This window comes from Clinocottus analis, unplaced genomic scaffold (assembly GCF_023055335.1).
Source record: "Clinocottus analis isolate CAN_PGR_092001 unplaced genomic scaffold, fCliAna1.0.p SCAF_5, whole genome shotgun sequence".
NCBI lineage: Eukaryota > Metazoa > Chordata > Actinopteri > Perciformes > Cottidae > Clinocottus > Clinocottus analis.
The window spans coordinates 2,317,547-2,334,445 of NW_027176207.1; the positions used below are offsets into that span (position 1 = coordinate 2,317,547).

The window sequence follows — 16,899 nt, forward strand, 5'->3', positions numbered from 1 at the left end:
AAGTGAGCGTCGTCAGGTTGTGCTCGTTGGAGTTTCATCTGCTGCGAAAGGTCGAGCGAGGGAGTGTGCGCCGCTCGGCGTTGTGTGTCGGAGGGCGTGGCCTGTGCCGTGTGAGCGCTGCTACCTCGAGTGAAGATGGAAGTAAGTGTTAGCGATTGTGTGTCTGTCAGGAAGATCCACATTCCTGCCGTGCTTGGCGCTCGGTGTCATGCTCAGATGCTCGCCGGAGGCCCGGGACTTGAGAAAACTCATTAACGTTCAAGGCAATCGTTGCTGCAACCGCAGTGCGTGGCAACCTGATGCGTATACAGTGTTAAATGTGTTACAGGTGGTATTTCAGGCATCCTATAATAACCTGTGTCACCAGGAGACAGATACTGCATTGTGAGATGCGACTGCAATAAGGATGTGTAAAAAAAAAAGAAGAAAAAATAGGGAGTTTTTTTGAGATTTCGGCGAGCTGAGCTCCTTTGTGGTTTCTTGACCTTTATCTGGAACAGCATCGCCATGGCAACTGAACTGGGCGCCGCCAGCGTGGACGAGGCGCCGCGGCCGTACCGCACTATCAGATGCATCTCCGAGCCTCTCTTTCGGGATTAAGACGTACATGGTTGTGTCCAAGAAAAGAAACAACAACATGAATCTCAGGCTCACAGGAGAAAAAGAAAAGAAAAAGGTTGAGGAAGGAAGGAAATCAAAAGCACGGAGTTCGACTGCAACATCGAGATCAGAGCTGATAGTCGCTACAGAGCTGCTGGCTCTCTGTAATCCCTGACAGATTAGCGCACTTCATTACACAGCTCATTGCACTTGAATCGAGCAACAGCAAACACTGCTGCGTTTGATCGCCATTAACATCCACCGCTCCGTCTCCTACGGTCCGATCACGTGCTTTTAATAGATGTGAACGCGTTGGAGGACTTCATCGCGGTGCTTCTAGTTCATCCTACACCCACAGCTCCATCCTCCCACTGTCACGGTGAACAGCAGCCTCTGCAGACTCCACCTTTATTAACCGTCTGGTGGTCGTGTGGTTGGAGGTAGACGGGTGGGGCTCAGACAAATGCAGGCTCTGTCCAGGAGGGACGCTGCACCATCTGGCGCAGGAATCCCCCCTCTCAGCAGGCTGTGTGTGTGCGTGTGTGTGTGTGTGTGTGTGTGTGAACTTCTTCTCGGCTAATTAGAGTACAGCTGCAGTTGTACAGTCCTCTGTTAAAACACTGTTGTCGCTGTTGGACAGACGTGACGAGGGGGATGGGGGGCCGAGACGCTGTCGCAGCCAACCTGTCTGCCAGGGCCGTGCAGTGGTGTGTGTGTGTGTGTGTGTGTGTGTGTGTGTGTGTGTGTGTGTCTGTGTGTGTGTGTGTGTGTGTGTGTGTGATCAGATTATAAATCATTGAAGGTGCATGGATGTGATCAGACTTCTTTCAGTAATCAGCCCAACTTGGACTTGGATGTGAACTGAATGTTTTTTTCCACCGAAATTGGCCAATAGCTAGCACAGATAGCTTGAGCACAGATAACTAGCACAGAGAGCTGGAGCACAGATAGCTAGCACAGATAGCTAGCACAGATAGCGAGACCACGGATAGTTAGCACAGATAGCTAGAGCACGGATAGCTAGCACAGATAGCTTGAGCAAGGATAGCTAGAACACAGATAGTTAACACAGATAGCTAGCACAGATAGCTGGAGCACGGATAGCTAGCACAGATAGTTAGAGCACGGATAGCTAGCACAGATAGCTAGACCACAGATAGTTAGCACAGATAGCTTGAGCAAAGATAGCTAGAACACAGATAGTTAGCACAGATAGCAAGCACAGATAGCTGGAGCACGGATAGCTAGCACAGATAGTTAGAGCACGGATAGCTAGCACAGATAGCTAGACCACAGATAGTTAGCACAGATAGCTTGAGCAAGGATAGCTAGAACACAGATAGCTAGCACAGATAGCTTGAGCACGGATAGCTAGCACAGATAGCTTGAGCAAGGATAGCTAGCACAGATGGCTAGAGCACGGATAGCTAGCACAGATGGCTAGAGCACGGATAGCTAGCACAGATAGCTTGAGCACGGATAGTTAGCACAGATGGCTAGAGCACGGATAGTTAGCACAGATGGCTAGAGCACGGATAGTTAGCACAGATGGCTAGAGCACGGATAGCTAGCACAGATAGCTAGAGCACGGATAGCTAGCACTTATGATTAAGCTAGCACCTCGTGAGTCACACCATCAGGAACGGGGAACCGGTGCAGACAGTTTCGAGCGGAGGAAGAATGCCGCCCTGCAGAGTGAGAATGTGGGCAGGTGGTTTGACTCACATGGCAGGAATCTGACGTATGTCTCTGCTCCCATGCAGCCGCAGTCCACCCTGCACCTGCCCCGGCGTGGCCTTGGTTGACAATTAGGCAAAAAAAACCAACAACATCCATTCATTGCGTTGAGCGCATTATTATTTTTACCTGCTCGGCCGTGACCTTTCTCGCCGTCGACCCGAGCTTGTTGAAAATCCCGGAGATCACAAAGACGTGACGCACCAGTCCAGAGGTCAGGTCACGCCGGGTCACGCCGGCCTTTGCTGGGCTTTTTCAGAAAGGAGAGGAGCCGACAGATCAGCTTTTTCCAAATGTTACTCATGCCGCTGTTCCATTTTTTACGCAGACCCAGCCGGCACTGCCGAGCACATGCATCTGGACCGCAACCTATTCCTTCTCTTTCCCAAAAAAAAACACAAGCCTTTGAACCTTTTCCAAGCCGGTGGTCCCGAGAGGAGCAGAATTCATTTGATGAGACGTGTTGCTTCGTGTTTACTGGGGGCTTCAGATTGTATGGTAGCCGTAAAAGAGGTTTCTTCTAACCCCTAATTAATCAGCGTCTGATCTTCTACTTCATCTCGATAGTCTGATGTTTACGACGTGTTCCAAAAAAAAATAAATGAAAAAAAAAGTTTAACGAGATTTTCGAGCGCATGCTTAACATGCAGGCAACGTTAAACACACACACACAGACACACACGCACACACACACACACGGTCATAATGTTGTGCGGTGAGAAGATACTCGACTCTTCACATCGCATTCCCTGCGCCGAGCAGGCGCATCAATCATTAATGCAATGAAGACAAGCAGTCGGAGAAAATTCCCTCCATTCCAGCTTCTGTCGGGTGACACCAACAGGTTTAACACGACTTCAAAGATCCTGTGGTTCCTCACGGAGGGAGGGATGTCATGTTGCTGCCGTGTGTGTGTGTGTGTGTGTGTGTGTGTGATGAGAGCCAACACAAGTATCAACCTCACGGCTCGGTTGCGGCGCCATTTGGAAAAGCCAAAATCAACCGCCGCTAACGCTGGAGGAGGTGTGCGATGGACGTGTCCGCTGAGCGGTTAAAAAAACAGAAATAAAACGCCCGGCGGTGAAATCTTTGCGAGCGTTTACCGAACGTTGACCACTGTACGGCAGCCAAGAGTGCACTTATCGGGGATATTACATTGCCCTTCAGGGACGTTAAGTGAATGATGGCCTGTCTATCAAACATATCCGACAATCACGAGCCACAAAAGAGATTCGATTTCGCTATAAATCAAATAGAGCGTCCGTTATGATTGTTATTATTATGTCTTGCAACCACATTCATGTCCTCCCTCTCTTTTCACAGGTGTGGTGCGCGACATCCAGCGGCATTACAACGTAAAAGACAGTGGAATCGGCTTGTTGCAAACAGGTAGGTTTCCTCTAAATCCATAATTGCAAACAATGCGTGATGGGGCAATTACTGCGCAACTGTGTTGTTGTTGTTGTGCCGGGGTTTGCTAAATTAGATGGAGCAACGCAGCGGCTTCACACATTAAAGTACGAGGGTTTTCCTTTTGGCTGTAGGCGATCGACCAGCAATGCTGCACATTACGGAGTTGATTTCAGTAATAATCACCCCGCTAATGATTCACCTATGCCTCTAATCCTTCTCCTTTACACCTATTAAGCTCAAGGCATAGGATTGAAACAGAAACCAATTCTTCTATCCGTTTTCTTAGAAAAAGCAGACACAAATTGGCACAAAACTTCCCTGCCTCTAATTTATCGTCTGGAAAGCGTACACACATTCAAATCTTCAGGAGATAAAGCGCTGCCATTTCTCTTTTGCATGTTTGAAAAACCACACTGCCAACAATTCTGAGGCGTTTGCACTTTTATCTGTCAAAGTGTGTTTGAATCATGAGCACCACTGTATCGCATACACGTCCTGACATCAGCAGCAGGTCAACAGAAAGAAAAACACAGTCAGGAGCCACGCCGGCTGTTCTCCTGAGAGCCTGCACACATGCACCCGGAGCGGCTGAGGACTCAGGGCGGGGCTTCCTGTTCCACTCTGGACCCCGATGAATCCACCTTTTTCAGGGAGATACCTTTGCAAAGCCCTCTCATTGGAGGCCGGGACCCCGTCTCGTCTCCGTGAGCCTTCAAACTCACTCAAACACCAACAAACCTGCACACAAAGTGCCATTGAGGGCGCGCATTGGGACCGAGGGGGAAAGAATACAGGCCAGTGTTCCCCCCACCCCACACACACACACACCCAGCCTGGTGCTGTTAGACTAACTTTAGGTGGGCTGAATGGTGTGGTGAGGACAGAAATATCCACCGGGGGAAAAAATAAATCTGTGTTCTGTTTGCTTTTCAGTGAATAGCCCTTTTAAAAAAAAAAAAAATCAATTCCACATCTCCTGTGCACCCAGTTTGACTGCAGCATGTGTGTTTCTATCAGAAACAGTTCCTCCTCTACACACCTTCCTCCTCCATCGCCACATCTTTGCATGTTTTTGTCGATTCTGTGAGCAGCAGCGGTCGAGAGATGTCACAGTCCGGTGTTTGGTTACGCCTGAACGCACCGCTAATGGTGCCGACGTGTCGGATCAAACACGCTCATTCGATTCCGTTTCTTTTTAATCGGCGGTGTGCCGGAGAATTTGTGAAAACACACTGACCTGCACCCGGAGATTAGTACGAAATCTTAACAAGAAACAGGAAACTGTGGAGGGTGTTTGACTCCTAATTCTGTTTGCATTGGCTCATTGTTTGAGTTATGCACACTACCGCACTGGCACAGACCCCCCCCCCCCCTCTCCACCCACACACACACCCATCGTGCAGGGGCATGTGTAGCCGGTTTGCCCTCTGTGCTTGTCTGCGTTTGCAGGTCTCTGAAGCGGCGCCCAGCAGGCCCGTCCTAAAAGGCCGGGCTGCTGTGCGCCGGGCCTGTCCCGGCACCGTCTCCGCTCGGCCCCTGACCCCCAGGCGACCTCTTCCTCACACCGGCCCGAGGAATGCACGAGTGTCCCGACCTTGGGGCTGTGTGAGCGGGTACGGGCCCAGACGGGGGAGCCGAGGTGTGAAGGCGAGGTTAGGAAGGCTGACGTAGCCGCAGGAGCTGCAGGGGAAGAGTCTCGGTGTTTGGGTGTGTGTGTTTACACACACATATACACACACCTTCCGGTTTTCCCCCAACCCCCTGCTTCCGCCTCCAGAGGGAACAATCCCTGCCTCTGTGAGCACCTTGCAGGCTTCCTCCCTCCCCCCCATCCCCCGTCCTGGCGGCTCGCGTCCACCTGGGAAAGCAAACTGCCAGCGTAGGTGTTTTACAGGCGGCGGTGGGAGTCGCTTTCTCCTTCGCTGCCAGGTCACCTCACACTTTGTACAAAACACTCACCACACACTGCGGGATCCAAGTCGGAGAACAAAAACACGTCTGAGTCAGAATCACCGCGTGAACTCTGTTTGAGCAGAGGATGGTTTTCACCCTTTTCTTTGGCTCCTGATCAGGACTACTGGAATGAAAAATCGTTCATATCTCGAATTTAAAGACAAGTTGTTTGCTTTTGGGAAACACCGGGCCTTCAGAGCTGCTGCAGTGTTTGCTTTTTGATTGCTGCACTCCAAAAAAAAGTCCATCTCTTGTCTATTTTTGACATTTTCATAGAATAAGACCCACAATCAGTGAGCGGCATTAGACAATTGTGTCTGTTTCCAATGAAAATCGAGTGTTTGTTGTTATTCGCGAAAGATAGTTGCCTCTCCCTGCTTTGTTTTAAGGTCAGATACTCATTTAAAAAAACTACAAAAACTACAAAAACTATAATTATCACAGCCCCATTGGCTGGAAACTAGTGGAAAGGGGTGGTGGTGGTGATTATAGTGCAGTGTGGTTGTTAGCTGGTGTTTTCATGCTCAGGGACAACAACTGGAAAATACCCTGTGGTGAGCTCAGCCAGTTATTTCTGTGCATTTGGCAACTCCGACCCCTTTCAAAAGCAGCTCGCACAACATAAATTGACTTGAGGTATGCGCTCATTTCTTTTGTGTGCACGTGTGTGTGTGTGTGTGTGTGTGTGTGTGTGTGTGTGCACGTGTGTCATTAGTGCCTGAGGCCTCAGCGCTCTGTGTAAGAGGATGCGGTGTTCAGAGCTGTCAGTCAGGTTAGGGCTGAAGGCGGTCGGAGCCGTCCGTCAGCGCGCGGCCGCGGCCTCACCTGAGCTCAGCACACCTGTCAGAGCACCAGGACCCCCCCCCCCCCGCCCCCCACCTCCTTTCTCCTCAAAGATGACAGCGCTAATGGCTCTCGGGCAAGCGGCTAAGTGTGTGACTTTCACACGCAGCTGTGAACAGGACCCGTCCTGAGGGTACGGAGGGCACGGGGGGTTAATGACGAGAGGAAGACGAGAACAGGGGGGGCGGGGTTCACCTGGATGGGGTTACCTTTGGTTCGGAGGGTGTTTGAGCACTTTTGTTAACCAGACGGGGAAATCCAAGAGACTGCATTCTCCCCTCCTGTTAGCTAACATGCTACGGTTATTGTATCGCAGTGCTGCGAGGCACAAAAACACTCCTAATGGGTGGAATTATCGCTCATAATAGAAGCTGGCAGAGTAATTATCCGCCGCCGGTTTAGCATAGAAACAGCTGAGTTATTGGGGTCAGTCAGGCTGATGTACAGCGAGGCGGCAGCTTAGGAAGGAGCCGGCTCTGGAAACAGCTCGCGGACCGTCTGTGCCCCGTTCTGTGTGCGGCTGCCCACCTTGTCTGAAACACTACACCACCACACACACACACACACACACACACACACTAACTGACATTGCCCCGGTCTTAACATGGTGTCAGTCTGCCATTCAGCCAGTATGTGAGCTGTGAGGAATGAGGCCACAGGTGCCGTGTAAGACTTTAGGCTAGAGCGCCACGAACACATCAGACTCACACTGCACAAAGTAAAAGTCGGAGTTTCTGGTTTCTGCCGCTCGAGCTGGCGGTCTGGATATATTCTGGGTCTGAGGTGTGGCCCGTTGTCTGTAGGTTTACGGTGTCAATCAAATGTTTCCATTGTTGGATCTCTGATATCACCTCAGTCACAGTGGGAAGTTGCGCCATCGGTGCTTGATCAGCTGTTTCGGCCTCCCACAGCTGCTCCTATCCTTCGTCCTTGTTGGTTTCCCTCGGTGCCGCCGCCTCTCTCCCTCTTGTTTGGCAGCTGTTGCTGCCTCGTTGTCAACTTACAGGCGTTAGAGGAGCCGGAGGGATGAAAAGGAAATGGAGCCACCTGTGTCTTCCTCTCTCTGGTCATGCATGGCAGCGAGGGTTTTAATCTTCTCCGCTATTGATTCCCAAAGCCAAATAATTGCCCCCCCCCCCCCCCCCGGTCCTGATGAGACGGGAATAGAACGATGACCTGTGGTTGCATCGACATCACGGCGCGCGCAAGTGTGTGTGTGTGTGTGTCTCCATCCCAGGCTGTTTTTATAGGCCACGTCTCGGAGGAGGGCAGCTGTTGGGCGATGATTGGCACTCCGCTCCCCGACTCCTTCCCCCCCACGCTTTCTGTCAACGAACCAGCAGCGCTGCCCTTGAGTGACTGCCAATCCAATCAGGATTTTGAGGCCAATGAAACGAGCGCGCTGTCATGTAAATGTCCAATCACATCTCTAATTGCCTCTTAAGTTGCAAGTGCACAAACAAGCGGCGGCGTTGAGAAACAGACGCCTTATTTCATGGCCCTTTTTCTTTTTCTTTTTTTTACCCGTCGCCGTTGGAGGGATGGAGCGTTTCTGGATATTGATATTTTCTCCGGCTTCTCAGAAAAAACAAGGCTGAACACCGGTCGATTGCCTGATGCCGGAGGGGGGAGAGGCCACTCTTTTCTGCTCCAAGTGATATCAACAGATCAATTAGAAACACACACACACACACACTAACTACACGGCCCTCCTAGCGCTCAATACATACACACCGTAGAAAGCCAAGGTCAAAGATCATTATTAAAAGAGTGCGTGTGTTTGATGTGTAAGTAATCTGAGTGTGTGTCAGTCCTGGTTTTCATATCCCATTAGTTTCAACAACAAGGGGAGCACGAATGAAAGAACACACACACACATGGACACGCAGGGTCCTCTGTCATTTCAGACGGAGCTTGTCATTAAGCTGGCTGCTCGCGTCCTCACTGCAGGAAAGAAAACAACTCCCGGCTCGGTGCCGTGTCACCAGCCACAGGGAAGTATCCCTGGGAAAAAAACATGTCCATGTTTGCAGCTCGGATCTGCAGTCTGGAGCGTCAGCGAGTGCACGTCTCTCTGCCCTTTCTTGCTTTCAGTGGAGGCTAAAAAACAAGCGAGCGACCTTCCCTTTATTCCTACCAGATGTGTTTGCTTATGATACGCGCCGGTAATGCGCAAAAGATGATGTTCCAGCGCTCTTACGCCAGCCGGCCCCGGTGTTTGCAGCCGCGTGTAATTCTCCCCATCTGCAGCTCTCTGGCACCGAGCAGGTAGTGAAGAGCTCTGCTGCAGCTGCACTGACAGGCCGTCAACTCTCAGAGGAGCCGAAGTAGTTGACATTGTGTGGAATTGCATGTGGGGGCGACGGCGGAGTTTTTACAGAAAATGCGGCGCGGGCGGGTATATTTCTTCCCAGGGCCCCGCATGTGGCATTATTTATCAACCGGCGTCGGTAATCCAACACTGCCGAGAGTCTGAACGGAGGGAGAATTAGCGGCGATCAGAAATGCGAGGAATGCGATGAGAACGTCTGCTTCAGGTCGTCTCTGGTGTCCGACTCAAACTGAAGTTATGCGTCACGCCCTGCGCGGGCCGTCCCGTGGATCATTAGAGGAAGAAGGAACAAAGCCGCCACTCCCAGCACACCTGATAGAAAACACACTGGTCGCCATTGCGTAGTCGGCGATGACTGAAAGGACGACAGCGCTCCTCGGCCCGGCCACTGTCGACGTGCCTTTCTTCTCTTTGCGCTATTTCAGGAGCAAGTTAATACAAATACATCTTATCCCAACCTTTGTGGGAGTGATGTGAAGCTTAACGAGGAGGCAGAGAGGAGGAAACGAGTCTGCTCGGCACAGATACACAGCAGCCTTTTTATGAGAGCCAGAAGTCCAGTAAACAGCTTGAGGGTGAGTGCTGGGTGAAGAGACCACAACAAACCTCCAGGCTGCGATCGCTCCAACAAGTAAACGACCATAAAGACACCACGCCGCTTCAACCACCGTCCACGGTCTCATTAGCATGACCACGGGCCCAACCTGCACACGCAAACCTGCTCGCGCAAACCTGCTCACGCAAACCTGAACACGCAAACAGGAGACACGCAAACCTGCACACGCAAACCTGCACACGCAAACCTGCTCACGCAAACAAGAGACACGCAAACCTGCACACGCAAACCTGCTCACGCAAACCTGCTCACGCAAACCTGAACACGCAAACCTGAACACGCAAACCTGCTCACGCAAACAGGAGACACGCAAACAGGAGACACGCAAACCTGCACACGCAAACAGGAGACACGCAAACCTGCTCACGCAAACCTGCTCACACAAACAGGAGACACGCAAACCTGCTCACACAAACAGGAGACACGCAAACCTGCTCACGCAAACCTGCACACGCAAACTAGAGACACGCAAACAAGAAACACGCAAACTAGAGACACGCAAACAAGAAACACGCAAACTAGAGACACGCAAACTAGGGACACGCACAGCGTTTTCCTCCCCGAGCGACTCATGTTCGGTCACACAACAGCACAAAACCAACAGCGTGTGTTGTCACTTGGAAATGATATTTGTGAGACGACGTTCTCTACACACTACGTACAGCAGAGTATATCTTCATCTTCATTTAAATAAAACCAGCAACAACAAACTGTTAACACGAGGACATGAAAGTAAAAGGGCATTTACTAGCAAAAATAATACATTAAGAAGAGATTATAATATACCTTAAGGCCAAAGGCTGAGGGTATTATACATTTGCATTTTGAGGATTATTTGTCAAATTTTAAAACACACTGAACATGAATTTTCCAAAGTAGAATACATCATCTTGCAGAGAGAGGAGCTAGTTATCTAACCGATACGGCCACTTCCTGTTAACAATGAGGATTCCTCTACCTGTGAATCCACTCACACATCTCTCAGACACGCACACCGAGTGTCAGAGGACGTTCCCGGTCAGTTTTGCACTCGGACCCCTGCGGCTCCCGACCTCTAGCGCCACAACTACCGAAAAGCTTCCTCGTTTAGAATTGAGAACCGAAGGGCTTTTATTGTGAAAAGCTTCACCCCTGTTAAGAAAATGCCACGACAGATTCTTGTTTTGCCACAGACTCGGTGGGCGGTGTTGTCGGAGACGTGTCGGGCCAGCAGCTCGTGCCAAACACACAGTGGCGGCGCTGCAATATGGCGGACGCACTCATTCATGCGCCGTGTCTCTAGGACTGCCTCCGTCTGCGTCCCCGTCGTCTGCTGAGGAGAATTTAATGTCACAGACTGTCTGGTATTGCGTTGCTTTGCTGAGGAAGGTTCCATGTGGCTGCAGGGCCCGACATGTTGCGTGTGATGACATCCCTGACAGTAATGTGGAGCGTCGGGTTACCTGCCGTGTTCCCACAACATCGCCTTCGTTTAACCTGTAACACTTAACGTCAAAGTCAACTTCTCACCTTTGATTCACAGGAGAAATGTCCCACATGTCATCACATCACGAGCCGCAAAAGCTCACATCCATTTGGCCTGGATGCCTCCACACAAAGATTCGGAAGATTGCAATCTGAAAGCAGCAATTTGTGCGATTGATTTTTGTTGTGAGGCCCATTCATAATTGATTATTCAATCTGCATGATAACAGCGATAATATTTGCCGAGACTTCCAGCCCTTCTTGGATTTTTTAGCCAACACAAGGACCGAGTTACAAAGCCGCGTCCGCTGACTAACAGGCGTCACTCATCGGCGTTCGGGCCTCTGGCTGCGGCGAGGCGGATGACCTTGAAGTGACGAGAAGGTCGGAGGCTGAAAAGACCCCGATGAGGGGGATTCGTGAGCACAAAGTGGCACTCGGCGGCGCTTTAAATGTCACCGGATGACAACGCCTTCGCCCAGCGGACATGTCCAGACGTGCACGCAGGATGTTCTTCTCCTGTTCCTCTAATTCTGTCTCTGGCAGCTGAAGGACGTTCAAATTCCTCCTGTGCCGGTGGTTTGCACCGTCTGTGCTGTCTGGTTTTCCCGGCTGGATGACCGTGCGGGAAACAACCCTATCGCAAAAAAAAAGATGAGATTTCTGAATGAGATATAGATAAAATGGAGGTGGAGAGCATTACGCGTGATGGGCCACCTTTGAAGTAACAAATTCATTGTGATTATCCATTTTTAATCAACTCAAAGGATCAAATGTGTCCCAGAAATCCTCCATTTTGATTTCTGCCGCTGCAGCACAACGTAGCTTGATGCCTCTTGATTTCTGTGTTAAATCCTAAAAGATATTTTTAAAGCAGGAGCACTTGAATCTTTGCATTTCATGCATCGGATTCAAGCCTTTAAGTGCGTTCGTTTCCACTTTTACAAACACTGTCAGTGGCACTCGAGAGAATTATTCCATATACATGTTGTGTTTCATAAAAAAAAAGATCAAATGAGCATTTGGGATCCCCGGCAGGATGCAGCGCCTCACAGGTGTTCTCTTCAGGGAAAATAGTGTTTCAAGGGAAATGCGTACAGGCTCAGTGAATAATCAACACACACACACACACACACAACATACGTGTGTGTGCATCTCCTCATGATGCTCTATTCACAGTCGCCTTGAATCATCGGAGGTGAGTCATCCAGGAGCTATTGTTCTGCTGGTCAATCAAAGCTGGACGTCCGGTGTTTCTAGTCTCCCTGTGTGGGTGTGTGTGTGTGTGTGTATATGAATGAATATGCATTAATGTGCTTCTAAATACTTATTTTACTGTAAAATGTATCGTAAAAGGAAAAAAAAACAATGTAAAATGGTTCTCAAACTGAATCATGAAGACGAATAACCAGATCAATATAAAGAGTGTAATTTCAGATTTCCGGGTGTAAAGGTACACCACGAGAGGTATTTCAGAAGGTTCATAAGGTGCCACTCATGATATGAGATGATGAATGGTGATGGAAAGGACATTACAGAATAATAAAGGGCGATACGTCATACTGTTTATTAGTGTTTATTCACATCACAAAGATGTAACAACCAGACACACACGGTGTGAATCACCGGCGGCGGGCAACAAGTCACGCTTAAATATGTGACTGGAGTGTCTCTCGTGTCGTCGCGTCTGCTTTTAGACTTCTCGGACGGCCATTGTCCTCTCGTGGAATGTGCACAGGCTTCGGTAATTGGTGTAATTTACCTGCTGAGGGACTGTGAGAAATATGCGCAGCATCTTATTTGGAATCTGCAGAAGGGAACCGGTTCGGCACTCCTACCTGCAGCATGAAAGGAAGAAGTCATTGTCTTGTCCGTGGGGATCTTTTGAGTTCACCCATTGGACTGCTATCTCTTATATATGCTGTCTGAAGTACACAGAGAGACTTCAAGAGACTTTTTTTTCGCTTCAACTCCTGGCTACAAATAGAATAAAGATAGTTAAGAATGCAATGATTCATGCATCTCCTCTACAGAGGCGTTAACATGCAACACTTCTCCCGGTCTGGCCTCAAAAGGGTCCCTGCAGTCGGATGAGGCGACGTTAATAAATGACCTTAATTGTTCAAACGACTCAGTCAGGGACACGGCAGTCGTCTCCTCGTTCGCCGCGTGGCTTTGTGCAGCAGGGTAACACATAATAATGAAGTCACAAACGTCCTTGTCATTAATTAACCGCACAACTTGTTTTCTAAACTTCTGCTGCCGGTGTGGAATAGACAATTACTCACGGGCTGAGCGCAGGGAGGTCCCAGATAAACAACGGTTTTAAGATAAATTCACACGTCTCGTTCAGCTAATCGTGGGAGAAATCTTACACGAGCTGAAACTGCAGAGCTCGGTGAATGTGTGTTCACGTCTACGGTTGAGTGGATCACTGATAGCGGTCATTACAATAAGCCAACATTGAAAGGAATAATCATCTTAATGAAAATGGATGCCGCCACATCATTTGAAAAGAAAATGTGTTTCGCAACACTGGGAAAATTGTGCGTAGACATGTTCTCCTTATCTAATCTGTGAAATCGTAGAAGCGAACCGAGGTGTTGGACACCCTTTGAGCTTAATAATAAAACTCTATACTCGACTGAAACAGTAGTAAACTCTGACCATTGTTCTGTAACAAAGGTTATGAAAACGTCTGCTCCGCTTCGGCGTAAACATCCACAGAGTCTCCAGACATCAACGGCTCCCTGTTCGGGCTTTCCTGCTGCATATTTCTTATCTCCTTCACTAATGGGAGATCACCATCTTTGGCCATCAGCCGAGGCTTATCTCTGCATGAACACGAATAAACAAAGAGACAATGGTGGTCGGCGGAGGAATGCGACTTGTGAGGACGGGCACCATTTCATGCATGCTTCACATTTCAGGAGCCGTCGTCCTGTACGAAGCATGTCAAACCTTTCCATTCAGTCCGGCGTGTTCACTTAAAAGGTGTTGCAGACTGCATCCTCTTCGGCTTGACTGGAGAATCATTCGGCATTTCCAATCAAAGGTCCTGGGCGCGACCTGTCATCTGTGACGACTTAGTCAGTCGTGGGTTTGTTTGTCCTCGTCACAATAGACTAAAGCGTGTTTATTTTATTGTCAGTCGGTCCATTCTTCCTGGTGAATCATGTCGTGCACCAGCTCCGCGCTGCATTCATAGCATTCATTACACACACCATCCCTTTTTCAAGCCTTTTAAAAACACATCCCTCAAAACAAAATGACATGACACGGCCTCGTGAACCAGTTTTTCCAGCGTTATTTAAAGAAAACACGCCGGATAACTCAAAATGAGCGTGACAGATTTCCTCTTTTCGGAAGGGTTAGGACTGACAAGAGAACAGTAGCATGGTTTAATCACAGTCTTTACAGTGACAGGGCATTTCCTGGGAGCCAATGAGCCGCCATACAGGTCACATGTGACATCCAGTTGCTTTTACATCATGCAGATTATTCCTACGCCTTCATGTGAACACTCTGCTCGTATAAACAGTGCAATGTCGCATTAGAGCCTGAAATGACACCATGACAGCTTCCTTTTCATTGTTCATAAGCTAATAGAAGCAGGTACACTGTGTCCCAGTGTCATTCTGAACAAAGGCGCATTTCAAATATTCTATTCCCTTGAAGATCGACAAATTAGGTCAAACAGAACTCGGCATCGTCTCTGTCGTCGGAGCCGACTCCGATTCAGAAGCGAACTCGATGAAAGAGAAACTGTTCTGTGGACGGGTTGACCCGCATCCGCTCAACATGAAACAACCCGACAACATTCCTCCGTGACTTTTGTCAAGTATTGGAAGCATTTCTTCGTGACGGCAATTCATCGTCTTATTATTCTTGTCAGTTTCAAAGCAGCTTCCTGACAAAATGTCCATGACACAGTTGCCCCCCCCCCCGTTGGGTCGCTCTGTTAACAAAAAAATGGGATCGTGTGTGTGAAGACGGTTGTTTGGTTTTAAGTTGTGCACCAGAGTTGAAGGAGTTGTCGTCCTCTCCTCCTCCTCGGCCTCGGCGTCGCCTAAAACACGCAGGATGTTAAAGCAGCATAAACACAAGGCCTCCGAGAGAAAGAGAGAGAGAGAGAGAGAGAGAGAGAGTAGCTGGGTTAATAAGCAGCGAAGGTTGAACGCCAAAGAAGTGCGAGCGCAACAGCCAAAAAGACCTGACTTCAGTCCCGTGTGCCGACACCGCTAAGAGGTGATAATGAGCCTGAAGAACAAGGAGAAGCCTCTCAAACCAACACAAAAAAATCACAAAATGACACGAGCAAGACACACCAGAGAGATAGTGATGCGGGGTCCCGCTAATGACTTAAAATAGGCCACTTAATGATTGTGAGGATCTGCATTTTCGACAAGCTGCTAAACAGCGAGAGCGACGGTCTCCTGGGAGCCGCACGGCTTTTAAAAGCCCCACGAGGAACCAGCCGGCGGCGGCTGATTGTGGACCTCTCCCTCATCTTATCTCCAGTCTGCACCGCAGAACACCCTGATCTCTGTGTGTGTGTGTGTGTGTGTGTGTGTGTGTGTTTTGTGGTTTCCCCCACTAGTGCTTTGGCTGCAGGGCGAGCTGGTAAAGCTCTTCAGAGAGCCCGACCCGCACTGAGCAGTCATCAGTGTCATTTAGCATTACACAACAGACCTGCAGCACTTAGCCACATAAATGATCGCGATGGAGAGAGAGAGAGAGAGAGAGAGAGAGAGAGAGAGAGAGAGAGAGAGAGAGAGAGAGGGAGGGAAAACATACACACTGAGCGGGGAGAGACTCGTTATCTGTGATGGACGGATAACGCAATCCCAGCAGCTGCGAAAGCCCCAAAAACTGTAATTGATTCATTAATTAGTAATAATTCAAATTAGATTTTAAATTCGATTTCATTTTCTGAAATGAGATTATGTTCTTCTTTCAAAATGATAGTAAGGTCTTTGCAGGATGTGGTTATTGTACCATTATGGGTGTGTTCTTGTATACATATTACTATAAATATAAATGTACATCATCATCGTTTTAAAGCTTCCTGCTCCAAACTAATCCTGTTATAGTACTAATACTGTTGAATTCAGTGTTTTTTTTGATGAGGAAATAATGACTTTTGCATTTGTGGTATATTTGTTAGTTTATAAAACGAGCTGTCGGGTTGACTGCATGTTTTACAATGTGTTGAAAACCTAAATCACTGGCTCTATATTCCCTGAAGAAATGTAATTACAGCACAGAATGTCTATTGTTTACAGCTCGACACCAGTACACACACAGACGCGCTCCTAATCTGAAATCATCCCTGAACCATATGTTTGACGGGTTTTCATGTGCATGTTTCCTGCCTCTCCAAGGTTTTTACCTTTCTACTCTTTTTCTAACGTGAATGGAAAGACAGCAAAACATGACACTTTTATTAAAAGATAAAAGAGAAGAGGGGAGAACAAGATTTTGTTTAAAAGCATGGGTAAAGATATTCAATGCACTTTGGAGCGGAGACAATGTAGTCGACTTTTCATGCAAATGATTGTTCCGAAAGTATTTCTACTCCAAATCCTGCCCAGATATCACGTTCCAAATTACCGTTAAACTGTAATCTGATTACTGTCGCTTATCCTGCTGGCTGGCCTCAGCAGCTGTGGGACTGTGATGTCTTATGTAACCCCCCCCCCCCCCCCCCCTCCTCCTCTCCACCTCCCGCCGTCTCGCTTTCCCCTCTCATCTTCCTCATCTCCTCCTCTTCTGTATGTTTATGCTGATGCGGTGTCACAACACTCCGTCTCTCCGCCGTCACCGTCACATCGCTGCCCTTTCCCCCGCCCGCCAAGACGCACAATCTCGCTTTGTGAGCATTAAAAATGCAGGTCTCTCTTTTTTTTTTCCTCTTCGGGATGGTCCTCCTCATAAATAT

General features: G+C 48.8%; 1 protein-coding gene across 2 annotated transcripts in view; it reads left to right on the forward strand.

Moving 5' to 3' along the window:
* Positions 1-16,899, forward strand: part of spns2 (SPNS lysolipid transporter 2, sphingosine-1-phosphate) — a 62,376-nt gene that overhangs the window by 14,735 nt on the left and 30,742 nt on the right. For both annotated transcript variants that reach the window (XM_068600891.1, XM_068600887.1), the window contains exon 2: positions 3,661-3,726. In XM_068600891.1, the coding sequence (XP_068456992.1) occupies positions 3,661-3,726 (66 nt within the window). The remainder of the gene's footprint in view (positions 1-3,660; positions 3,727-16,899) is intronic.